We start from the raw sequence: 25,831 nt of genomic DNA, 5'->3' as shown, positions 1-25,831 counted from the left end.
CATGCGTCGATTTCTTTCACAGTTTAGGCCAAGTTTCAGTTCTTCCTCTTTCAAAACATTTTATCTTCTGTTCTCTAACCTATCGATTTATCGTACGGTGTCCTTTCAGCTGCATTTGGTCGCAGACGATACTCACACATTGTTAGGCGCGAACGCGAACTATCCGAATAAGTTAAGCCGATTTGGGCGTTCTAGCTCTCACGCGTTGCATCTATCCAGTTGCCTGCTGGTCGATGGGGTTTATAGAGCGCGATGAAAGCCATTTGTCTGCGATATGGGGACGAGATGATTTCTATAAACAGAACGGTTGCGAACACATCCCCATCCTTGATGCCATATTTCTTCTGCACAATATATCTTTTCGATCCTAAATTCTTTAGCCCGAAACATGTTTTATGTGTTTTTTTAAAGCGTTATAGAAAGCAGTAAATATTCTTTTGCACTTTCATGATTTTTTTTTTGTTAATTTGAACACGTGTCCCTACAATTTGTTTCTTCCATTACGATCAACGTGCAATTTGATTTGCCACCGATTAAAATGGCCTGTGTCACCTTCATCTTAAAACGCCAACAAGATCTTCTTCATCATCAACAATAACAATCGATCGCCCACCCAATACGGTGGATGGGAGGATTTAATACCATCAGCTCTACTTCCGCAAAACTCTTTACTTGTGGATGGTTTCGGTTAATTCGGTTCACCCTTTAGCGGGTACCATGTAAGTGGCTCGGCTTGTTCGATCCGTTTTTGGCTGCGTTCGTAGCAGCCGAAAAACTTCACGAATCGTGTGCAACAACAGTTGATGAATGGTCGCGTGTGGTTTTGGCTTAGTTATTGGTCTAGTGTTTTAGTAAAAACGCGATTATGATCATAGTTGTGGAGTAGCGTACAGTTTTAGAGTAGTATAATAGTTAGTGATAATCAACGTGTTATTAAAGACATTGGGAATGGGGGAAATAATGGGGAAAGACAAGGAAAGTCAAACATGATAAAAAAAACAACTAAAAGTTAAACAAACAAACGTAAGCAAATAATAAGCGATGGCGTAACTGCAGAACGGTCACACATGCACACACATAAACAACGCGCCACAACACACATCTGTAACCCAATAAGGTCCTCGGGCCAGTGTGTGTGTTGCGACGCAAGGCTGATTGAGGTCGAGAGTTTGGTCAGCAGGAACAGGATTTCTTCTGGCTCGTATCCGTCTTTGCTCCAACTAGGCCGAACCGTTCGGAATCCATAACCTCACCCGTGTTTAACAGTTTGTCATTCATTAAAATCTATGGCAAAATTAGAGCAAAATCAAACACGTTACCACGCATACCAAACGCATATCAAACCAATGCAGAATAAGTTACCTTATTAACTAATGATTTGGCCGCTTCTTCAATATTAACGTTCTCTTTTGCTGACGTTTCGAACCAGCCGGCAAATCCGTGCTCCTTGACGTACTCGTCCAGTTTGGCGGGTGTCGTCACAATTCCCTGCTTTTGCTGATCACTCTGCGGAAACCAGCAAAAATAAAATTTACGCAATGAGCGAAGGATTAGAACTGTAGTGTTGTACCGTACGTACCTTGTTGGCTAAGAGTATGCACGGAATAGGTTTGCCATCGGGAAGTTGCACTTTTGAATCCAGATCGTTTTTCCACTTGATCACCGCGTCAAATGTGGCACTGCGTGTTACGTCGAAAACGATAAATGCACCAACTGCTTCCTTGTAGTATACGCGGGTCATGTTACCGAACCGTTCCTGCCCTAAAAGCGAAAGAAAGCATCGTTTTTGCTAATATCAAATACGCTCCCCCCACGGCCTTCTTCTAGCCCTCGCACGATCTTCTTACCAGCAATATCCCACAGCTGGAGGCGGATGATCGTGTTCTGGTCCCAGTTGAGCACTTTGAGCGCAAAATCCACTCCGATAGTGGCGCGATAGTTTTGGCTGAAGAACTGATGCACATATCGCTTGATGAAGGACGTCTTGCCAGTACCGAGCTCGCCAATGACGAGAATTTTGTAGAGATGCTCACGCTTCTCGGCCTGTCCAGTCGCCATGGTTGCCTGTCGAGGTACGAAATGAAAGTTTGTTCGTATTTTTGCAACAACCAGATAACATAGCATGATTTTCGTGTCCCAGACCCCTTCGTGCCCTATCGTATCCGTCAGATATCCAACAGTCCATCCATACCGCTCCAGGTTCAATGGCCCCCGATGAAGCAAGTCTAATGTTCAGAACCTATTAGGACAATGTTGCAACCCGTTTGCCGGACCCGACAACTAGCGACCAGAGATAGCGCGGATCTGATAACGATGATTTACTAGCACCACTGTGTGTAGACAACGTTGCACTTCATTTATCATCTTCTTCATATTTTGGATGCATCACATGAAGTTCCCGCGATGGAATGCAAATATGAAGGTGCATATAAAGAGTAGCAAGTGTACAACAAATTGCTTCATTACTGAAACAAACTTCCAGCTTTAACCCCACACATCCAAATTATAACACAACACATTTGCTAACCGATGTAAACGATGTAGTATATAACAGATCGCTCACTCGGCACATTGAATCTGCTTAAATACCAATTTATAGGTTTTGTTTAACTCTAGGAACGTTGGCTAAACGTCCACTTTCGAATCATTATAAAACATATCTTTACCAAGAATGTTTCGTTTAATTTACACACACGCACACACACCACATTCATACACCTTCATGGATATTGAGGATGTTCCTCTGCTTCCCGAATTCACAAACACCGTATACAACCCCTGACATCTTCACTCATGAGATGTGGTAAAGTGGTCCCGGGATCACTTCCATAACCAGAACTGCAGAAAACTGTGCACACGAAGTGAATTCTAGAATGGATCGAGGGACAGGGGCCAACGACACTTACCGATTGGTCGGAGGCCCCCTTCTCGAGTAGCAGATCACCGTGCGGGGACATCTTGCTCTCGAGGTAGTCCTCCGACTCGAGCGAATACTCGCCGGATTCGAGCGCGCTCGATAGCAGGGAGGAGGAGGATCGTGGCGGCTTGCCTGTCAGCAGCTCTTCCTCTTCCGGCGTGTAGAAGGTCGGCTGTTCGACGTACGCAATGCGCCGTAGCGAACCCTCGCTAATGTTGTTTTGACTATTGTCGTCGTACGAACCACCACCTCCAACGCCGATCAGCTCGTCTAGCGAGCGCGAGTTGCTACCGATCGAGGCAAATGTCCCCGACTGGGCACCGCTATCCAGTCCCGCCGAAGGAACGGCAAGCGTTGCGGCCACCGAGCGGCCACCAGCAGGATTAACGATAGAGGAGGTTCTGTCCGGGCGTACCTGAGTTCCGATATCGAACACAATCGCCGGTTCAGTTGGGATGGAGTCGCCCTGTTCCTCGTCTTGCTTCTCTGCGATGTCCCCCTTGCCGTCCACGTCGACGTTCGCTGGCACTGGACCCTGTTGCTGCTGGTCGGCCGGCTGCTGCTGTAGTTCGCGTTGCTGTTCGATCGATTTAAATCCAGAATTGTTGGGATTCTTTAGGCTATTGCCCAGTTGATATGGTTTAGCCGCTTCCTGTGTACGTACCGTAGAAGCTGCCTTACTTGCCGACGTCGACGATGAGGACGACGACGACGACAAGTCTTGCTGCTGCCCGCCAGCGACACCCGCTGTCGGTTTGTCAACTGTCGCTGGACTCTTGCTCCCTCCCTTCGATCGCGCTGTTCCTCCGGATCCGGTGGCCGAACTCGCTCCCCTCGCTTTCCTCATAAAACCGTCTATTTCCTCGTCGACGACAATCGACGACGGTGGTGCAATGTCCTGCGAATTTAAGTTTGTCGCTGGTCCGCTCTCGCCCGTCACTACCGGCTGCTGGAAGAATCGCTCCCGAATCGACAACGATGCACGCGGTTGCGGCAAGGGTGGCAAATCTGCTGCTCCTTCTCCTGCTACTCCTCCACCACCACCTCCTCCTCCTCCTCCTGCTACTAAACCTGCGCCGGCGTTGGTAATGTTCTCGATGGAAAACTTATTGATCTCCGCAATGTAGTCGCCGCTCAACAGACTGGACAGGCGCGCATCAACGGATGACGTGGATGATGATGACTGTTGCGTACGAATGGCTGCGATCAACTGCGGCGATTGTTCAAACCCGATTGATACCCTCGGTGACGGCACATTAACGCTGTCTGAGCTAATTGGTTTAGAGTCGATTGCGAGCTCCCTGTTCTCAGCGAAAGCGTTCCGAGCAACATTCAGACCTGCGAGGAGAGAATTATCAACATCATCAGCGTACTTTGCATGTGATGGTGGTGTTGTAGCCGAACCAGTCGAGTTTCCGAACCCAAAACGACGTTCACCACAAACCGAACGAAGTCGGTTTGGCTTCGTCGCTGGGGTTGTAACTAAAAACCGGAAGAAGCCTTACCATTGCTCTTGTCGCCATCGTTGCTCCGGATCCCGTTCGCATCGGTGTCTTCGTCATCCAGAGAGGTTTCAATCGTCGTGGGTTTCGCCAAGCTGCGTGTAAGCGTGATTTTCATTTCAGTCCGCTTGGCCCTTAGTGCCGTCGGTTCCGCATCGAGCTGACGCACGAGAACTGGCGATGGAGGATCCACCGAGGTACCATCGTCTCTGTCGCCATCTTGGTACAGCTCAGTGCCCGAGATAAACATGGCACCTTCCGGGGTTTGGCGCTTGATGCTCAGCGGAGTCTCGAGCGTCCCGGACGATATCTCATCACCCTCGGAAGCTCCACCGACTGTTGGCGATCCCTCCGGGTTTGGTGCCACCTTCGACGATTTAGCACGTCCAGCCAGCTTCTTCATGAAACTAGCCGCACGACTTGGTTTGCGCGCTTTTTTCTGCCGCTGTTTATCCTTTCCTTCCAGCAGCATATCCTCGTCCGAACGGGCCCCAAGAAGCGCTGCTTCACGTACCGGATCTTCCTTGATTGCCGGTAGGCTTTCGGTCGACTTGAGTACGGTATCGAAAGATGTCTCCGTCGCCGTCGGTGAATCAGGTGGGGGTGGGGAAGGAGTTGCCGGAAGCAGCTCATCCGTACCGCCGCTCACCACACCCGAATCACCACCGAGCGAGCTTGTCTCGGACGATTTCGCCGATGCATCCTTTCGACCTCGCTTCGGGATAAGCTTTTGCGCGTTGCTGCGCAGTTTCTTGAACGATAGGCCACTGCGCTTCTTCTTCGGTTTCTTCTCTGGTGTGCTGAGACCCGCATCGGACATCGACACATCCGATTCTACCACCACGAACTCGACCGGACTGTCCTCGGATTCGTCGCGCGTTAGTCGCCGCGATGCTGGTGATTGCGCCATCTTATCGCGGAGTCTTACCCCGTACTTGATGGGCGGTTGCGGTCCGCCGTTCGCTTAGGATTCGGCTAAATGAATGGCGTGCCTTTTCGGGAGAATGTCCAGCAGCCAGACCAAGACCAGCAACAACCGTGTTCGATGCCCGCGAGTTGTTTGTTTGCGACGCGTTGCGACCGTCGGGTCTAATTCGATTAGCAAGCCGAGCGAACGAATTGCGCCCACGACACCTGCCGTCCGTAGAGTGTGCAGCACCAAAACAAAACACTTCGCAGCGCTAATGAAAGCGAAAGATCCACACAACGATGCAGCTGTGACCGTGGTTGGGGGTAGGGCTAGTTAGTTACCTCCGTTCCGTTCCGTGCCGGCTGCTTTCAGAACAGGTTTCAGAACGGTTGTTTTCCTTCGGTTCCGTTCCGGTACACGTCCTTTCTCGATTGCACCCTCGAATTTCACTATTCTTCTCGGGCGGGTGGATTGGCTGGTGTCCGATTTCACGTCGCGCCAACTTTGAGAACGACTGTACACACACACCGTACTACACGGCACTACACAATGTGGGGGGCTTTTCTCGGGTGTTTTCCCTGTGCCGGGACTCTTATTGCACTCTTCTTAGCGCTTCAGCTTCCGCTCAATCGCACGACAAGACTAACTCGACCGCATCCCTGCGATCTGCTCGATGCTTCGGTACGGTACGCGAATCGCAAGCACCGATTGGGATCTTAGCCAGTGATTCTCATCCATTCTGGAACATTACGACATGTCACTGGCATCATCAGCCACTCGTCCTCCATCGGTATTCATTATTATCAAGCAAATATGTTGGTGCCTTTGCGTTGCCCTGTAGCGATTGCGCAAGTCTTATCAATGGCCTCGATCTTTGGAATGTAACTACCGATCCCAATCCTGAACAATGTGACTGCAAAAAAGGACTTTTCGACTTGGTGACACAAAGACGAAAAAACAAATACGACCATTTTGATCAGCCCGAACATTCCAATACGTTGACGAAACGTTCCGCCAATAAGTGATACAGGACACGGACGAAAATGAAGCCAAACGCTGTCACCGACATGCTTCAGAAATTGATAGATTCTACAACAAAGCAAAAAGAATCTTCCAGAGTTCACCATCTCAACATATTGGCGATGATTGGCGAATAGCATCTACGCTACATTCGCTGGGTCGCTGGGTCTCTGGGCTGTGAAAGGACAGGCTACAAACTTCGCCAAAATATCTCAATGACACTTTTATTAATCAACCCGTTTCTCATGGGTTGAGGTTTGAACCAGATTCCAGATTCGTCCAAAAACACCCATCCGAAGGGCTTTTCGCCGGGAGCTAGTTGCAATTCCACAGTCGCCATACACACTTCAGTGCACACCAACGGCGCATTATAAACAAAAATGTGCCCGTAATTCAATATTGCCGTTGTAATTATATCTAAAGTCAATTGAAGCAGGTTTCTTTACCACAAACTACAGCAAAACCCTTTGCTCGTTCACTCGCACACAACGCAAAAACCTTGTCGTGGTGGTAAATACGTAGCGACCCGGGCTGAAATTCGACATTGGTTCCCTGAGTATTAAGAAGGAAGGAGGAGGTCTGGCCTCCCTCACCTGGGGACCTGAAAACCGAAGTTTTCACACACATACACGAATAGTGTAATGTTTAGAAATTGTGTCCACCATACCGTAGGCGGTTTTTCGCCTATGAAGTTGTAAGACGTTTCTTGACCTCGGGGATTCCATTTGTGGCAGCTAATAAGAGAAGCCTCAAAAAGGATCCCATCCCGTCACCTCGGTCGGGTCCGTCTTTTTATTCGAATTACCTTCCTATAATTCTGTCGGCCGGCCTGGTCGGTTTGCCGATGCGGAACTGCTAAAAGGGGCTTTTGCTTTCATATAGCGGGGAGTCCATTTCGTTACGCCTCATCGAACTTCCACCATCTTTCCCATCGTACCAAAAAACTGACTCCCGTGCCGTAGCTTATGATACCTTCATTAACGTTCGAGTGCGTCGATGGCCAGTAATGGAGAAGGAACTGGCCGGTTGACTTAGTGCAAGGAAAGTAACCAAATCCCCAACAATTACAAATCCTCGACATTTCACGTCAATCGTGTTGTACCTTTGTTGGCATTAGCATTCGGTGCTTCGGTGCTTATCAAACGCTTTAAACGTTGTCGTTTTTTGTCACTTTCTAAGAAAAACATTTTTCTGTAGTTAGAGTATTTACAGCATTTTAATCATGCTGCCGTGACCTCATCCTCGATTGAAACACATCGGGTTAAAGTGAATCAAGGATTTAGATTGTTAAAGAAAAAATCCCGTCTACCGATTTGGCCGCAGAGGCCATAATTCATGATCAATTTTTTTCTCCTGTAAGATTATGAAACCAGATTAACGGCCGCTTCGACATTAATTAACGAACGTTTTTTGCTGGAGTATATTTTAGTGTCATGGAATATCATCGTTGTGATTGCGTCCGATGGCTAACCGGAAACCAACGATAACGGAACACACGATGAAATCTTCATGACAGAATCCAATAATTGATTATGCCATGTAGAAAAATATTAAACACTCTTCATGGTCGGTCAGAAATACAACAAAAACTCAATTCCTTTTCCGACAATTTCTTTTTACTCCAATGATTAATGCTATCACGGGTCACTCTAGCACCAGCAGCGACAGCACGTTGTAGACACTTTGCAAATAGTATCCGTCCACGTGAGTCATTCGGTTTTCCACGTTCGCATTGACAAACATAACTAGTATCGTTTGTATCTCTCTTAACCGACTGAGCCAAGTCTGTAGCTCCGTTGCAGTACTACGTCGGAGAAAGTCTGCAGTGCTGCTACTGGTGGGTTTTTATCACATGGCTTTTTGTTTGCACGGGCTATCAAATACACAACAGTAAAGATATCGTTCCATTTTCACTATAACTAGCAATAGTTTGTAGAGACACAGTCTTCCATCATTTAACTTGTGGTTCTGACTAATGCCACATAATGGAACCTAATGCATCAATCAAGTAAAGTGTGACTCATTTCAATTTTACTGAGACCCAATCCAATTGCAAATCTGTTCGTCATGTTGATATGGCGATTCAAGTGTGCAAATAAAACGTAGCTTTGGATATATTGGGCGAATTGGCGATAAATAAAACCGCTTGTTAAACACTTTACACCGTTTCAATTTAGGGAGAAACACCTGTACCTGTTCTACGGGGACTTTCTCCGGTTTTTCACCGCTGACAGTTCCACTGAGCAATGGCAGAAGGTTCCTGAGTCGGGATGACTGTCTGCGTAGCCTTCGCAACGGGCCGGACAGTCTCGGACCACTATCGTCCTCACAGTTATCCTCAGAACAATTAGTATGGCGTCTTGCTGCTGCCACCGCCGTGATAACGGTTGTAACCATCGCTAGTAACTGACTACGAAGGGCTCCCGCAAAGTCCGACAGTTGTTCGCGCCGCTTGAATCGTCTCTTTGCGCACAACACTAGCCCCCGGCAGTCGCTTGCACCTTGCACCAGCTGCTCAACACACTGGGACCAGACAGCGACACCGGGCAGTGTGAGACGTTCTAGATTCATTCCCTTTGCATTCCCACAATAGACGCGGTTGGCTTGGTTTGTTTATTCTCTAGATAAGCGGTTGTGCGCGCGCGGCGTTCGCCAACGATCGTGGAAAAATAATGCGTTTCCATACTTGGCTACACATGGCCGCCTCGTCCACCGTCACCGTGAGCATCGCTCAAGAAAACACGCAAATAAAGCCGCTGACATTGGACGCTTATCGGATCGGATCGGTCGTGGGAGCAACGAACGGATGGAAGGATCATTCTTGTACGGATAAATATAGCAACGAAAGGGATCAGAGAAATGTGTTGATTTAAGCACAAACCACCTACACCCGCAATCACAAACACACATGTACAGCTTCTGCTGTTGATGATGGCACAGGATAACGTCGACTGTTGACTGGTCGTCCAGATATACTGCGTCGAGACCTAGTCCACTAAATTGTACCGCGTCCACAGAATTTCGGCAGCAATGTTCTCGGGATAGGAAAGTGTATAATATCGGAGCAGGTTTAGCGACTGCAACCAAACTGTTTCCACACACCCGACGGCCACGACACACAACACACCAAACACGGGTTGTAACAAATTGCGAACAAACACCAGCGAAGGGTACGTTGCTCGTGCACACACTACTCTCGGCTACTCGGGAACCAAGCGCGATTGATAAGAGATTAAGACGGCGAGTACGGTTTGCTACTCTTGGTGTTGGTGAAGATGGAGTCCACGCTAACGACCCAGCGAGCTTTGAGTCATCTCTCCCTGCGTCTACTCCTAGCCCTTCACACGTGCACGCACATCATATGACAAGGCGACCGCCATTATGACCACACACGCGTAGCCCATCTCACACATGGAGCCTTCATAGCATCGAACACATCCACAGCACCCAGGACCAAAAGGGGGAATGTGTGAGGAAGCAGTATAGAGGAAAACAGAAATAGAACTTTTCGTAGGTGAAAGCGAAAGTGACAAACCAACTGATAAAGAACTACCGCTTGTGTTCATCACTGACGTATCGCATCGTGGCAGGCGACCCTACCATCCAATTGTCCGTCCAACCACGGCACGTCGGTAGCCCACTATCTTATCTTCCATTCCACAACGCACCGAAAGTACTCCGGGCAAACCCGTCTACATAAAAAGGTATGCTTGCTCCTACGTATGTGCATAGTTTTGGGTTTTCCGCCGTAGAATTAGGTTGGAATTAAGGACACATTCCGGCAATATTGGATTAGCATGATTGCCAGGTGCTTATGACACAACAATTTCCCACGGACGATGCTGAAGCTTAATGTGGAATTCCCATACCGTCTGACACGATATCTCAAGGTTACCTTAAAGTAATGGATGTTTGTGTTTTGCTTTTGGAAGCGTACGTACCTTGTGAGAGGAGTTGCTGTAATGTATGCCATCCGAAGATACCATCCTGCTAGGAGTGTGTGGATACGTCGCCTACGATATCACAGCTCGTTACTACGGGGTGGCACCGCTATTACCATGCGAGGGATTTGCATCACCATACGAGGACACAGCTTATAATTTCAAGCACACTGCTTGACGTGCACGTTCCTGGACGCCTGTCGATGTTCTTCATGACAAATCGTATCCCTTCTTGTGCTCCACATTCCACAATCTTGCCTAATCCCTTGGGGGTAACGTTGTGTGTTGTTTTGATTTCACACTGAACACCGGGGTGGCACTGGTGGTTACAGTGCCGTGCAAAATAATCAGCTGTTACCAAGCCAATGTATAGCTGCACGTCTGTATGGACTATTCTAAACATGTCGAATGTTTTAATAGGGAATATAAGAAATATTGGACAGCCTAAAACCGCCGGGAAACAATCTAATACTTGATCATATAAACAATATTAAAACGTAAGGGTTTTTCAAAAATCACTGTATTGCTTCGAATCAGGAACATTGTCAATTGCAGATTGCTAATCTCTGACACATGCGCCTAGAGCGCATCCTCGTACCACAACGCTGCTGTCGAAGAAAATCCCTTTTTGATCGGTCCATATACATGTGGATATGGGTTTCGACCGCTTGACTGGTGCTGGCCACCCATAAAAATACACTACTCCTGCCTCGCATTGCCGAAAGGATAGTTTGGTAGTAACCGTTCTTCCGACCATATGAACGCCACGTAGACATGATATATTCATATTGAATGTGATATCACTTCGGACATTTCCGCATACTCCTGAAATACAGGGACAATCATAATTCATAATCCAACAGTCCTTTTCCAGGAAATATATTTGCTAACCTAAATGTGTATGACTGGAGTTCGTTTTCCTTAGCAGAAGCCCCATCGGATGAGCGCGTCCAGCTTGCATCTTTGTACTCACTGATATACTGTACCTTGAAATTGATCCTTCTCGTCTTGTTTCATTACCGAATGTGCTAAATGCACACAACCCAGAAGACCACATCCGCCAAGAAGAGTACAGCGCAAAAAGGAATTCTTCGTAGAACGTTAAGTGTTCCTGCCAGTAGTCAGATAACCAAACGCTGGAAAATTATTATGTAAAGGAACTAGCAGCACGATCTGTGCGTATGTATACGTCTTTAAATATTCAACACCTAGTTTTTGGTCATTTCTAGACAAGTAAATGATTAATGGCATATTGCTTCGTCTATCCACTTTGTGCAGTAAACATATTGCCTAACCATCAACGAAGCTGTATAACGGGCATCAACACTTATACCACTGTAAAGGAACGAAGGAGCAAAAGGGGACCACTTTCCCTGTTCTAGTGCGTATTGTTCCTGGATTTGCTCTTATCCAATAGATAGTGTGATACATGTTCGTACGTTACAAACGTAACCATCGTCGCCGGGATGACCCGGGTCAGGTTCGGACCGAGACCTTTATAGAATCCGCGCCACGATTCATATCTGAGATGGAGAAAGAAAGATCAGAAAAAAAGGAAAATATTACTTTTTTCATCCATTTTCTGTTTGCTTTTTTTGTTTGCAGCGGACGAGTTTTTGTTATGCTCTGTGGCATATTTCAATTGCATTGTTTTATTTATTAAATAGATTGTTTAATCGATCTGTTCATTTACTTTCTACTATCCTTACAGTTCGAACTTTAAAATAAACAGTACATCAGAAAGATAAGAATAAACAAAGAAGTGGAGAAATAAGGAAAAGAAAGGCATACATTGTTCGTTAAGTTAAACGTAGGGAATAAAGTAAGCTATAGGGAGAATATTTTGTTTTCGCTTCTAGCAAACAAAACACCCGACACCTTCCCGCGTAACAACCACACTGCCATTGTTTTAATTGCTCTTTACGTGACAAACACTTACGAAGCTTCCCTACATCAGTAGCTTCTTTTCTCGTGTCTCGAGTTCCTTGAAATTGTTGATTGCTTTAATTTCGGAATACCTTTGTATGGTATAGCTGGTCGTTCGATATTGAATTATTATTGCCCTAGGGTTTTAATCGCATACACCATATTTTGTGGCATTGCATCATCATACCAGAAAGATTTGGAGTTTGCTTATCACTTTCGAAAGTTCCGTGTTTTTCGTTACAACAATCCAGCGATTGGTGCCTGCGTCGCAATTTAAATTCATAACAATCGGTTTAAAGTTTTGTTCGTCTTTTTGCGTTTGCTCCGTTCCGAGACGCCAACCAACACAACATGTCCATTATCTGTAACGACCAGTACACACCATACGACTGATAACCAATGAGAATCGTTTTGGAAATCCGAAGTTTTGTAGTGGATCGAAATTAGTTCAAGTGCTTTGTATTTCTAATCTGCTACCTAGCGATCCTTGTTTAGCTCTCCTTGTGTATTTTAAGGTTTTTCGTCTTATATAATCCAATTGTAGTTTGTGGATATTTTTCACATTCATTGTTGTTGATTGTTTTTGATTATTTTATGTATACGAGCCACCTGTTTATCTGTTGAAATATACTTAAGTAGTAACTACTCTTCTTGCGGCTGTGATTACAATCTAATTTTCATAAAAGTGGTTCATGTTGATATTTTTCTCCCGGTTCTGATTTTCCAGTTCGCATTGAATCTACATTCTGTTGTGGTATTGCTTTGTAATAGAAATCGACCGAAATTCAAACATCTGCTTGTTGAGTTTTCCACTTGTCACGTTCATCGCCGAGAGCACAGCTCGAAGTAGACATTATGCCTTTGCCTTCCTTTCACATCGTGACAAGATAAGATGAGCGTTACTATGACCGCCGAAATAATAGCCTCGCACCACTTGATAAACCGTGCTAATCAATTTATCATACCACAAGATAACAACGCAAATGACAAAGAAAAACACACTATGGTATGCATTATACAATCTGAGTCTAGTGATGAAAAGTTATGTGGCAATTTTAAATTATTTGAAATTTTTTACAACATACTTCCATTTTTTTTAGCTATTGCAAGAATTATGAAGAAACCAGACTTAAACGTTACATTCTTTTTTTCGGAAATAACCATAGTTTAACTGTATGTTTTTAAGTGGTGCTTTATCTAAGTTTGCACTAAATATAGAAGTAAGCATAACGTTAATTATAACAACAATCGTAATAGTAATAATAATTACTGATGCAAGGAGTTGCTGCTTCCATACGTCCTAACACTACACCTTGTACGCCCAGTGTGAGAGGCCAACGAGAGATACAAATAAATAGATATGACATCCTGTAGTGCCAATTGCGCAAACAGATATGACGCATACAACACGACTGTGACGATGGAATTGAAACGACTTATACGACTAAACGAGCATCGTTCACGAGCCCTGAGACCAGGGCATACGTGCAGGTGGTTTAAGAGGATATCCGAGAAGCGAAGCTCTCAAGAGCAGGAATGGAGGAAATCGATCGCATTGACCGCGGTGGACGGGACAGTCGAGGAAGGCGTGAGAAGATTGGACTGGACCGATCGAACGTGCCACCCGTAAATTAGGAAAGAAGAGTCATTCCGCATTACACTTTCTTCTTAGTGATTGGTAAACTTCTCATAGATCAACATCACTAGGCAAATGTTGGGCGTAACGTGCACTAAGTACGGCCAGAGACCTTTATAGAACCCTGCAACCCGTTCGTACCTCCATGTCAGCTTCACGCAATCCCAGGTGCCCTTATAGCTATGGTTTTGATCCTGCAAGCGCGCCCGTATTACTTGGTATGGGTAGGTACCGGCGGCTGCAATTAATTTCGAAACGGCGGCAAACGTCAAGTACTCGGATGTCGTCTACATCGGTTAGTAGGCAAATGAGTGGAACATGAAACGAAAAATAAAATAAATGCGTTAAAAATTGTAACAAGCAAAGGCAACTCCCGCCGCGCCCTAGCGCGTCAGGGAGAACTGTTACCAGTTTTGCGTCGATCGGTAGTTTGCGGTGCTGGTTGTATTTGTTCTTCATTTCCTCGTATGTCATGAACTGGAGCGCTCCGTGCGATACGCCAAACATTCCCGGCACGAATCCCTGTGAAATAGAAACACCTTCATTAAAACCTGCATTATACAAGACGAACGTATTAATTTGAACATACTCTGTATAGTCCTCGAATGCCCTCCGTGCGGTAGATTTTGGTAAGACCATCAACCATACCGGCATACCCGGTACCGGAACCGGCCGTAACGCGCTCATTACACTGAAGACAAAGTCTCGTCTTCACCACCCAAATTGGGTTCGTCATGGCAAGCGTTAGAACGCCTGCTTCGGCTGCCGCCAACATGTGTAGCGTAGGTCCTAAGGGTTGCGCCGTATTACCATCCTGTATCCATGTCTTTATCGTGTTGTAGCTAAAATTAATAAATCGAGCAGGCAAGCTATTAGTAACTTGTTTACAGGACGGTTCAGTTGGTTAAGTAATACTTACAACATAAAATAGAATCCCCACGCACTACCGGAGCCCCACATGTTTGGGGTCACTCCTTTGTACAATCCACGGAAGCCTTCCTGGCGGAAAATCGTCAGGAATGCACTGGTCAATCCGCGATACTGTGGCACCGAAGCCGTTCGTCCATCGTTAACGGCGAAACGGATCTTGATCAGATCCAGAGGATGCAGAAGCAGTGTCGATGTGACACCACCGGAAATGCCAGCCATCAGATGTTCATACTTCACGTGGGCCAGCCATCCGAAGCTGCCCTTTCCTGCACCGGCTGCACCGGCAGTTGCTGCTGCCGCGGCTGCAGCTGTCTTATGATTTTTCAAGGTTGATGCCATGTTGTCCGAATAGATTATGCACTGGATGTTTCGTTTTCACCGTGCTGTATCGTGCACAATTTCGCACTATTTTGTCGAAGTGCTGGGTCCTACAGGTTTGTGGTCTCTTCGCGGTCAGCAATTACTATTACTATAACTATAGCATATAGTCACGATTTCATCTGTCTTAATTCGTTAATGTTCGTCACCTCGATGTTGACGATGAGCTGTGTTTGACCTGGATCTCGGATCCAGAAACAGGCGTTTGGCGGATTGTTACAAGGAAGGAACGATACGTCTTTCGCGAAGAAGCTTATAAAGGAAGGTGTGCTGCTATCGCGACTAGACGTCGGTGTTCAGTACAGAATCAGAAATAAGGCAGAAAAAGGATTGTAGAAAGACGACAGGTATATACATTATATACAGCGGGGATATCAACTGAGTCACGATTTACTTCCAGGCCTGTTCCGTGCAACTACAGATTCGTCGTACTGCCATACATCCGGTTCACTGCTAGACACTGCGATGGCTGTTGGCTGTTGTGATGCTGCTGCTGTTGCTAACCCGCAGACCGTCTGTTGCTTCGTGTACTCTGCTGTTTCTCCTGACCACCTCCAGCTGCTGGTTTGTCGTTGGCAGGGAAGTAAGTGCGCGTTAATTTGCTCGCCTTGTTTCGTTGCTGCGTTGCTGCGACGATCCGGACTGCTACAAAAAAACGGCTACCACTGCTGCCACAACACACCACCGTCCCATCTAGCGACTGATAAGGGCGGTCAGATATGACGTAAACCCGTGCGAGGTGCGGATTTCGTAAGTAGTAGTAGTTGCCACTTGCTCACTTTGCTTCAGAAAAGTTAACATATTGCACATTTTGATGTGTACTGCAATTTTCGTTCAAGTTTTAAGATGGTTCCGTTTCACTCAACCACTGCCACTTTTCCCGACGATGATGATGATGGTCTTTATGTGCTACAGAACACAGTTTCTTCCCTCAACACACGTTTTTCAAGGTCGACGAAGAGACAGAAGGTATCGATTGTTGGATGTTGCTTCCGCCTTTAGCAAAACTTCATCACTATCGTATTGTAGCAATTTCGGTACCTTTCTTGGGGAGTTGTACTCATTTCCACTTTGCAACACCCGGATTTTGATCGGTGGATCTTCAATTTCCGCGATGTTTCAACACCACCGAACAGAAAGGCACGAAAAACACAGAAACACAGTCGCTAGGTGAAAAAGATGATGAAACGCTCCTTTTGTCTCGTGTCAGTTGTTGCCTGATCGTTTGACAATCGAGGAACAACTGTCAAACCACATTGGCTCTTCCAGCACGTAAACAAGGCTGGTGCATGTGCTGTGAAAATATAAAAATTATTTTTATTTAAAATTTTGTACGTAAACCATCGAAAAATATATTAGGATTAACTTATTTCTATTAATTTGTTGCTTTTATAAAGAAAGAAGAATGCTGCAAACAAAGTAAAATTTCTAGAAAAGTAAAACACAATTTCTCTGTTTTCTACCATTCAATTTCAAAACAATTGTAGGATGTACATTTCCACCCACTTTTTATGTAAATCGTTAATTGTGTATATTTTTATCAATTAATTTAAACTGGTTTGAATTTTTGGAATCAATTATCAAATATATCATAAAAAAATTCACACAAACCTTTGTTGTATATGGAGCTCGTAAATGATTGTTTATAACAATCGATTCATTTGCTCTCAAATGGAATTCTATGTTCGAGAACTTCCAGGACATGGTGAAGCGCAATTTATGAAAAAGAAAAGATGACTTGCGGCTATGAATTGACATAAAAATTGATAACGTATAAACCACAATTCATTGTTGCTGCCATCTCGACATTGACTTATATGGTATATCTGTAACATTACAATCGTTCCCCTCGATAAGGTACAAAAAAGATAACATTATTCTTACCTACTGGTAAATGCTCGTATCATATGACTGTCTTGCACGATAAGCCATTTAAACTAAAGCCAACCCGATTAATTAACGATAGAAACCAATGAAAACCACCTTAGCTTTAATGGTTTCAAAAGATGAACCATCCATCCACTACAGTAACAATTACCTGCGGCAATTACCGACCACGTTTTGTCCATCACATGCCTTCCGTGGGTAAACGAAATCGCCAAACATTGGCATAGGAAAAACCACTATTTTCCAGGCAAATATTTTCAGGTAGTTTGTAACGGACCAATCGTTCCATATTGCTTAGTACACCCGTTTCCGTAATTCCATGCCGTCCAGGATCACCGATGAAAATCTACAAAAATCATCCAAAATATTAATGTGCCAAAATGCGCTCTCTCGTCTTATTCTGGTTTTGATTAGTACATTGAACACCTCAAAACAGGAACTGAGTGCTAAACGGTAGTGTTAAACCCTTGCAAAACAACCGCCATCTATCTTACCTCCGTCCCAGCACGTGCCAGCCGTTGTATCCATGGGTGCAGATCAGCTGCTATCTCCGTATCATAGAAGAGGTCGCCTATTAACACCACTTCGTACTGGTTGGTTGTTTGGGTGTCGGCGCCATTGCTGATAAAGTTATCGCCGCTGAAAGCCAACTGATTAACCGTGATCCCATTCAGCTCAGCGTTCAGTAATGTGGCCTGCAAAGCGACTGATAATAAGTAAGCAAAACCGCCCCCCGTGGTAGATTAGGCAAAAAAAGTGGCAAATAAACAAACTTGTGCAATTCTAAAGTATGCAAAGCAAATTATCGTACCTGGGTCGATGTCGTTTGCTGTAACACGACTCGCCCCGACCATCAGCGCAGCAATCGCGGAAGCCCCACAGCCACATCCCACATCCAGCACTGACTTCCCGCGGAAAACGTGGGCCGTGTCAAGAATGAACCTGGACGATAGCGTGCGGCGGCACAGTGGATCACAGATACGATCAAACAAAATTCCGTACATGCTATTTTGTCTCACACGCTTGCACACTTACTCACCTTGTTAGTGCTTGACCTCCGGGCCAGAAAAAACCCCAAAACGGATCCATAGCGAAAGTAGCATTGGCGCCAACAGGCTGGTGATAAATGGTACAATCTGGTGTAATAAGGTGCAGTGTGATTTCTGGTGTCATGTGGTGCCGTGATGGGACCGTGTTTGATAAAATCTTTTTACGCATGCTTATCACATCCAAATCCTCCTGGTTAGGTGAGGGCGCATACCTGTTGGTAGATAAAACACAAATGCAAATAGTATATGTTAGCAAAAACCTAACAATTGTAACCCGGTTGATGATGTTTTAGGCATCGAAAAGTGTATGGGTAAAACCCGACTCGAAGGGATTTTTTTCTTTAGCAATCATGTGCAGTACGGGTTTACTGCCCTTGACCGTTATTACCGGGGCAAGAAACGAAATCGCATCGAACCTAATTGTGTGAACGACAGTTGACAAGCGCTTGACAATGTCCTTCGTTTGGGTCATCTCCTCATGCGCACGCCACAGCGATCACGTCCAACAACGGGCCTACCCGTATGAAGCAGACATAGATTGCAATTTATGCTATGCATACGCAACATTGGGGACCACCCTGAAGTAGCTACGGTCAGCAAGATTCGCACAAAATCGCCTTATCCTGTTGTACTCAATTACGGTAGCGTTGTCACGTAGTCGTCCCCGATCAAGGGTAGTTGATCTTGGCGGCAAGATGATATGGTTTCGGCAATTCGGTAAACGTTTTCTTCAAATTAAACCGTTACGAAGCGTTACGGTGGGTCGGTAAACTGTGCTTGCTATCAGTGCGTCGATCACTCCAGCAACGTTCAATGGTACGAAGTTGCAGGGTATCATGTATCTTCATGGATGTTTCCCGCGCGGTTTCTACTGTGTCGAGTCCGCGTACACAACCGCGAAAGGTGATCGTTCATGCGCGATCATTACGCGAATTATGTGCTAGAAAGAATTCGCTGCGTTCTGTATAATGACGGCTGCTAGCGGCTTGGTAGACACACTGTCTACTATTTTGCGTGGTTGAAATATTCTCTGGTGGTTGGAAATTCTAACCCTTCGTTAACGATTTTTTCACAGATGGTTCATTTTTAAAACAATATCATTTTAACGAAAACAATGACAAATAGGTTACTTTTGCCAACTACGATCACATGTCGTAATGATACGCAATCGCTCACGTGTCCTACGTAATCGACGGCAGAAAAATGGACGAACGACGGTTCCCAAAGCACAAGTACGCCGAAAGTGAAATCGGGACCATCGTTACAATAACGGTGCATTCCAGCAATAGGTGTTTTTTCGCACCTTATGTTTGCATAAGGTTCTTCTTTCCCGCGAAATTGGTCCCCCTCCCCGGTGTGCGGTTCGGACCTTGAACCGGTCACCAGAACTTCGATGGCAAGTAGCAGACTTTTGGTAATGGTGGACAAAGCGCAGCGTACGGGTTGCGACGGGTTTAATCGTTCAAAACATCAAGCCACGTAGCAACCGGACCATCCGATCGGCCGGTAGGCGGTGGGGCAAAAAACATTTCTATATGCTAAAAATAGCATAACATAACATAACATAATAGTAACATAAAACGGCCGTTGACGTATACGCAAAACGACGCGTATGCGAACCAATTTACGCGCCCAATTGGTTTCGATTCTTAGGCTGGTCAGTTTAATCGATGCACTTGCGAATAAACAATAACTGCGCGTACAAGAGCAAGGGTATGATGAATTCCCACTAGTTGATAAGTGAAAGACGAGCCCTCGCTACTACGTTCAAACGCTGACGGTAGGCCAGCCTAATGACCTGCTTTGCGAACGTAAAACGATTCTATTTCGTTGCAACAAATCGTATGCGCAAAGTTGTGTAGCAAAATATAATGAAAAACATTCGCTATAAAATTTGACTCCCTGCTAATGAAACATATCGATAGAAAACGGAAGAAAACTTGTTAATTATTATCCATTTTGCACAACAAAATTTCCATCATCGCTCAAACACTGCGTAGTCATTGTTGTTAGTTCTTAATTAGCAGTTTTGATTTCCCTTCCCAGGGGTTGATCGCTTACTTACTGTGCTACTGGTGATGCTTTTGAAGGGGTAGATCGCGACGACTCTAATCCATTGGTGCCATATTGCTTCGTCGCACTACGACATCGGTTCAGCTGCATGGTTACACACTCGCTAGTATTTGTAGTACCGGGCGTAACATCGGCGGGTGTGCGAAATTTGACTGCCTCACATGTCGTGGTGTGGAAAGTACGCTCCATCCGCAACCTCCGGCCAACGTAGACAAGGCCACCGCCATTCATCTGGCTTCTGATCGCGTGACGCGCGATCTGCGACATGTTTTTCCCGTGATGGCGCTATGGATCGATGGAAAGACGCATAGACGGGATACATACACATGGAGCTAGGCGAGAGCAAAATGAAACGAGATTAATTGCTTGCGTGTGTGATTTGTTTTTGTAGCGCCGACAACGGCGTTTAGAAGCACAATAACGTCTCTAACGTCTGCTGCGCAACCTCGTTTTGTTGTGAAGCGAACCTTTATCAACTATCACCACAACAACCAGTTTTGCGCTGTGCTTCTGCGGAACAATGCTGCAGACACAAAACATGTATAATTTTGCGTTGAAACTGTGTTTAATCTTAGTTTTCAGATATTGCTGCTGCACAGTAAACAAACAACCAACAAACAGGAACCTGTTGTTGACAAAAATAGAAAATCTTGCTCTTACTATCGGCAGAATTTTGGATTCTACCGTGCTCGGGGTATTCCCATTACACATTCTCATTTCGCAGTACGAATTTTGCCTTGTTGTTTGATAGGAAATGGTATACATTCTCCATTTACCATTATCTTTGCCGGATGGTAATGCATTTACATAAAGAAAAAAAAAATGGCATCTCATAGCGCATGCTTCATGATCGACTCATGTTCATTCATGCCGAACGAACTATGCTGTAACCGGATTTGTGAAACGTGAAACTTCACGACACGCTACCCAGAGAACGATGACTTGCAAACGTTTGGAGAAACTCCGCGATCGTATTCAAATATTTGAGCGTTCCGAAAGCCATACGATCGCTTCAAGATTCGGGTTGGACTTTGATCAAGCATTTTTGGCACTCCACACCCAAAGTGAACCTGCCAAAGGTCGCTGTGGAGAGCGTACATTGACGTCAGATGACGTGTCCTCCCGAAAGACTGTGATCCAAATTATGTTTCTGCTACAGACAGAACGCATGTTGAAGATATAGCCCAAGTTCCGGGACCGATTGCATCCTTTTGTCCCAAGGACTACAACTTGAAGGGAGATGGAACAAAAGAGCAACAAGTTATGCCGCAAAGTTTCCATTGCCCGGTGCACCAACTTTTCCGTAGAAGGTGGATTTTCTACCAGTTCATTTCTACGAACTCGTCTGCTATCGTTCGGGGAGACCACATTTGCACAAAACTCCCCGACGAGGGGATGCGTTTCTCGCTACGGATCTTCGGGATTTTCCCAAGTACAAACCTATCCGGCCCAAAGCGAACTGCGAAACTGGTTCCTCCACAAACGACCTCAAACTCGGGAACGCACACAGATGCACCGCACGCGTAACAGTCTTACTTCGCTCGGCTGTGGTGTGCGCGAATACGTCGTGTTCCGCGATCGGCCTTTGCTTCCCATCGCGAGGTGGGGATAGCGTCTATAAAAGCATGCGTAATCGACTTTACTTCGTGTATTTTACAATCAGCCATACGCGTAAAACCTTTACCCAAGAACGTGTTTCGCGTTTCGTACCGTACCTATTTTACGCCAAACAGTGACGTTTCCGTACGCGCGTGCAAATCCATCCATCGTTCCAGCGAGAAACTAGCGCAATCAAGTGTTTTGAATTACGCAATAACGGCAACAACCGGTGAAGCGACGGTGATAACAAACAATTCCAACAAAATGGTGATAGCTACCAAGATCCGTACCAGCAGCATTAGCAGCCACCTTGAGGACACGATTGACGCCAAGTTGGCGAATATGTTCATCGATTCTAGCGGCAAGGATACGCCCGGTGGAATGGTGCCGGAACCGATCGGTGCAACCGTTCGGCGTGCCCTTGTTGCAGCGAACCGTGAGGACCGTGCCATCGTCGGATTGTCCGAATCGATAAACGCCCTTTCAAAGACGCCGGAAGATTTTCTCTTCTGCTTTCTGGCTGCTTCGGGAAATCCGGCCAACCACATGCATCAGGTGTTGCTGGAGGCGTTCTGTTTCGAGCATGACATTTACATAATTAAGGTAGGTTCAGTTGAAACCCGGCACGGTTGGTTGAACCGTCACGCGTCACACGCAATTTGATACGCTTCGACGAATTCTATTTTCGTTCCCTACGGGTTAGACACTAAAATGATGCAATGAAAACAAAGTCAAGCGCTCTGGAGATATTCTCTGGAGAAGCGCTCTGAAGATATTATCAACTTTTTCATACAATACTAATGAATTGTTTGTCGTCTTTTCTTTGCAGGTTGATAGCGCGGAAAAGTTAAGCCGAATGCTCGGTACTCAGCGCATTGAATCATGTGCCTTGCTGCAGAAGAGCTGGTCCGAGGGATGTACAGAAACCATCACCGATGTGGAGGACCAGCTCGTTGACTATTGCGAGGAACACTGGGAAGCTCCAATAAAGCCAATTGTCAAGCTACCGGAAAAGTAACCCCGCCACATGCTCCAAGTATCCAAGTGATAATGTGAAAATCCCCCCAAAAAAGAAATCTTTGCCGATGGTGCAAAGCGTCGTGCTAGGAGAAGATTTCGAAGTTGCTCCTACCGTCCGATTGATGGATAGCAAAGGTCGAAGCATACCGATCGAGAGTGAGACAACGGTGCAAAATATCGAACGTTTTCAAAGTGGTTTGATTTCACTTAAACTTATTAGTGAAGGTTCAAGTATGATCGTTTCACGAAAGTGTTTGCACGATCAGTGAAGACAGTAAAAGTGAATCGAAACCAAAACCTTCTGCGTTGATAAATCGTTGCGCTCAGTGATCAAAAAGAGAAAATCATAAGAACAACCGTGCAAAAGTGTAAAAGGACAATAATATGCTACACACTACAGTTGCGTTTAGGATTATACCACATCCTCATATACGTGCCTCATATACCGGAGGACCGGGTGTCGTTATAGACATCGACAAAGAAAAGTGCTAAATTAAAATGAGTGTACAACACGCAACATTACGATTTAGTTTAGCATAGACATATCTAAATAACAAAAAGAAACAAATGAAATAAAACAATTATACTACATTGGATAAATGATGTTTTCTTATCTGCGGGATGTGTCCCGGAAGGATTCCAACCGATATAATATTCCTCCGTCGCTCTTTTTCGAGTCTCTGTGGGCAAGCCCTTTTAAGGCTATCCGAACAGGTGTAAAAGAATGCAACACTGCACATAACGATTGGTACTGATAACCGTCAAGCTATTTCCTCGATTACTGATAATAAATACTGGTAACAAATTCATTATCAGCAACATTTGCACTGGATCGGCGTTCTTTGGTGGGACTTTTATCTGAATCTGCACCTGACACTACCGAGAACTCTCTGGGACTCCCATATATTTCACATGTTCAACACGTGCCATTGACAAATACGAATGTTTTCGGTTCATTTTAAATGTTATTCGATCCGCATGAAACACATCTTCGAAATAACGGTTGTGAATCATTCATCTCACGTGCTTCTGAGGGGAAGTTTTTTGCCTTTTCTGTTGTTTTGCTCTCTTTTCTTGATCATATGATCTTCTATTCGGACTTGCTATCACTGCAGTGCGAAAATATCCGTAAAAACATAACCGAGTTGCATCATTTTGGTTCTTATACGAGCCCCTCTATCAACTGGCATGCCCCTTTCGAGAGGACCAAAAAGGGGTGGATTTTCTGCGTCTAAATGATTCACGTTCGTACAGGTTCAATCTCGTTCGAAATCGGCTGATAAAAATGCTTGTCCATTGCGCAAGTGCGTCCATCCCTCTAGTAATACACCCCCTTAGATTTCATTCATGGAAATGAAGAGTCGTGTGGGCCCGTATACACATTGCAAATTCCGAGCGCGCGCGTCCCAGTCGTTTGTGGTAGTGAGAGGATCGCGACCTAGTATTACAAGCATAAAAGTACCTAGCCCCAGCAAATGCTGATTCATTACGTATCGAACAACCCAGCGTGAGAGTAATCTTTCGGCGTGTATCGCAAGTAGTTGCCAAGTGTTTCCACTTCAGAAAAACTTACGAAGCGACATTTAAATTGAATAACTGTGTTCGGTGCAGTGTGTTTGCCAAAGAGTTTCTTATCTTTATTTGTTTGTTCAAGAACCAGAGAAAGAGTTGCAATTGGCGCCAAGTAGTCCATCGTAATTTCACAACTTTGCCCAACGACGCTTCTGTGTTTTGGTGCCGTTTGCGACTTCTATCAACTTTTCCCCTAGTGGGAGGTGAAAGTAGACGGCGTTCCATAGAAAAGGGTTGCACGTGTGAGTGCGAACTGGCATCCTCGTCTAATCATCGAACGAAGCATAACATGGTACTGAAGGCATCGGATGAAGGAAAGATGGTGGAGGCGAACGGATTCCACACTGTTGGAATTGGTTCGAGTGCACGAAAGGCGCTGCTGAGCGCGCTGGAGGATAAACGACTCGTCGTTGGATTGGCTAGTGCCATTCGAAGCTTGGCCACTAATCCGGATCAGTATAATTTCTGCTTTTTGGCTCCAATCGAAGATCATGGTGAGAGCGGCAGTCACATGCAGGAGGTGCTAATGGAAGCATTTTGCTTGGAGCACGACATCTACATCATACGGGTAAGATAGTGCAGCTAATGGAATGCTTTTCCCAAAGCGGCTCTGTTTACTGATTAGTTCGTTTTCCCACAGGTTGATAGTGCGGATAAACTCAGTCGTCTGGTTCAATCACCGGTCATTGCTTCTTGTGCATTGGTACGCAAACTACCACCGAAAATGGTTCGACGAATGAGTAACGCATTCCGGCGATCGGAGAGTATTCTGATCGAGCACTGTGAGCTGTACTGGGATGAACCACACAAACCCGTTATCAAATTACCGGAAAAGTGAACAAGCTCTCGCTTCCGGTTTACTAAACGAGACGATGAAATCATTCTTTAATAAGGCAACGCACGAAACCGAGCGCCCTTAAGCTGTACAATGAGAAATATTCTCCACCCACATACCTAGGCCAAATCCAGGGCCATAAGCTTGAAGTCCTTTATCATATAGCGGGTCGATACCCGGACGATACGTTAGCATAAGCTAAGGATAGCTAACATTAGCTAAGGATACCTATGGAGCTGGAGCTGCTCATATATGATCGATTACGGTCCACAAAACGATTTCGAAACCAGGCCAACGGTGGTTGGAAAATGTGGAAATTATGGTGTATAGTTTTAAATTGTACTTACGTTGAAATTTGAAATAAAATATTTCCTCCTATGTAAACAATCCGTGCGTAAACAAATGTTGAACCGGAATGACAATGTCACCCAAGAAACAAATATTTCCAACATGACATGTTTACATGTGGAAGCTTATGACGTGTTTGGTGTATTCGTCATGCAAGAAGTGAGCGCCACCTATTGTGAAAAAGATGAAACTAAAAAGCTTTAATACGAATCGTAGAAGCATGAAGTTTTCCACGCTTCTTTGCTGCTAAATTTTCTTTCTTCATTTTACTACTTACATAGCAATTAT

The 25,831-nt window shown here is 45.3% G+C and overlaps 5 protein-coding genes across 13 annotated transcripts; 2 read left to right on the top strand and 3 right to left on the bottom strand.

Moving 5' to 3' along the window:
- Positions 1-39: 39 nt before the first annotated feature.
- On the bottom strand, positions 40-11,297 carry LOC125768229 (ras-related protein Rab-32). Of its 7 annotated transcripts, XM_049435600.1 has the most exons (7): positions 4,423-8,536; positions 3,582-4,255; positions 3,333-3,494; positions 1,848-2,064; positions 1,580-1,761; positions 1,363-1,506; positions 40-1,284 (listed from the first exon to the last, which is right to left on the bottom strand). In XM_049435600.1, the coding sequence occupies exons 1-7, from the start codon at positions 5,327-5,329 to the stop codon at positions 1,174-1,176; spliced, it is 2,397 nt and encodes a 798-aa protein (XP_049291557.1). In that variant the 5' UTR covers positions 5,330-8,536; the 3' UTR covers positions 40-1,173. The 7 variants fall into 7 exon arrangements, with proteins under 7 accessions (XP_049291557.1, XP_049291559.1, XP_049291556.1 ...); XM_049435602.1 differs by lacking the exons at positions 3,333-3,494; positions 3,582-4,255; positions 4,423-8,536 and adding exons at positions 10,291-11,115; positions 11,182-11,297; XM_049435599.1 differs by having other exon boundaries at positions 3,333-4,255.
- LOC125768246 (mitochondrial folate transporter/carrier) lies at positions 11,139-16,358 on the bottom strand. The gene is made up of 5 exons (XM_049435636.1): positions 14,772-16,358; positions 14,442-14,694; positions 14,261-14,374; positions 13,994-14,139; positions 11,139-11,813 (listed from the first exon to the last, which is right to left on the bottom strand). Exons 1-5 carry the CDS (start codon positions 15,119-15,121, stop codon positions 11,669-11,671), a joined length of 1,008 nt encoding a protein of 335 aa, XP_049291593.1. The 5' UTR covers positions 15,122-16,358; the 3' UTR covers positions 11,139-11,668.
- On the bottom strand, positions 16,356-25,795 carry LOC125768247 (electron transfer flavoprotein beta subunit lysine methyltransferase-like). 3 transcript variants are annotated; one of them, XM_049435638.1, is made up of 6 exons: positions 20,162-20,648; positions 18,087-18,308; positions 17,859-17,989; positions 17,542-17,753; positions 17,199-17,393; positions 16,356-16,454 (listed from the first exon to the last, which is right to left on the bottom strand). In XM_049435638.1, exons 1-5 carry the CDS (start codon positions 20,434-20,436, stop codon positions 17,229-17,231), a joined length of 1,005 nt encoding a protein of 334 aa, XP_049291595.1. In that variant the 5' UTR covers positions 20,437-20,648; the 3' UTR covers positions 16,356-16,454; positions 17,199-17,228. The 3 variants fall into 3 exon arrangements, with proteins under 3 accessions (XP_049291595.1, XP_049291594.1, XP_049291596.1); XM_049435637.1 differs by lacking the exon at positions 16,356-16,454 and adding an exon at positions 25,543-25,795 and having other exon boundaries at positions 16,681-17,393; positions 20,162-20,501; XM_049435639.1 differs by lacking the exon at positions 16,356-16,454 and adding an exon at positions 21,610-21,688 and having other exon boundaries at positions 16,681-17,393; positions 20,162-20,501.
- Positions 21,252-23,388, top strand: LOC125768257 (uncharacterized). Its single transcript, XM_049435657.1, has 2 exons — positions 21,252-22,371; positions 22,598-23,388. The coding sequence occupies exons 1-2, from the start codon at positions 22,033-22,035 to the stop codon at positions 22,784-22,786; spliced, it is 528 nt and encodes a 175-aa protein (XP_049291614.1). The 5' UTR covers positions 21,252-22,032; the 3' UTR covers positions 22,787-23,388.
- On the top strand, positions 23,794-25,582 carry LOC125768259 (uncharacterized). The gene is made up of 2 exons (XM_049435658.1): positions 23,794-24,928; positions 25,001-25,582. Exons 1-2 carry the CDS (start codon positions 24,650-24,652, stop codon positions 25,196-25,198), a joined length of 477 nt encoding a protein of 158 aa, XP_049291615.1. The 5' UTR covers positions 23,794-24,649; the 3' UTR covers positions 25,199-25,582.
- Positions 25,796-25,831: the final 36 nt, after the last annotated feature.

This window comes from Anopheles funestus, chromosome 3RL (assembly GCF_943734845.2).
Source record: "Anopheles funestus chromosome 3RL, idAnoFuneDA-416_04, whole genome shotgun sequence".
NCBI classification, from domain to species: Eukaryota; Metazoa; Arthropoda; class Insecta; order Diptera; family Culicidae; genus Anopheles; species Anopheles funestus.
Note: the sequence above shows the minus strand (reverse complement) of the source record. Positions and strands in the feature narration are given on the sequence as shown.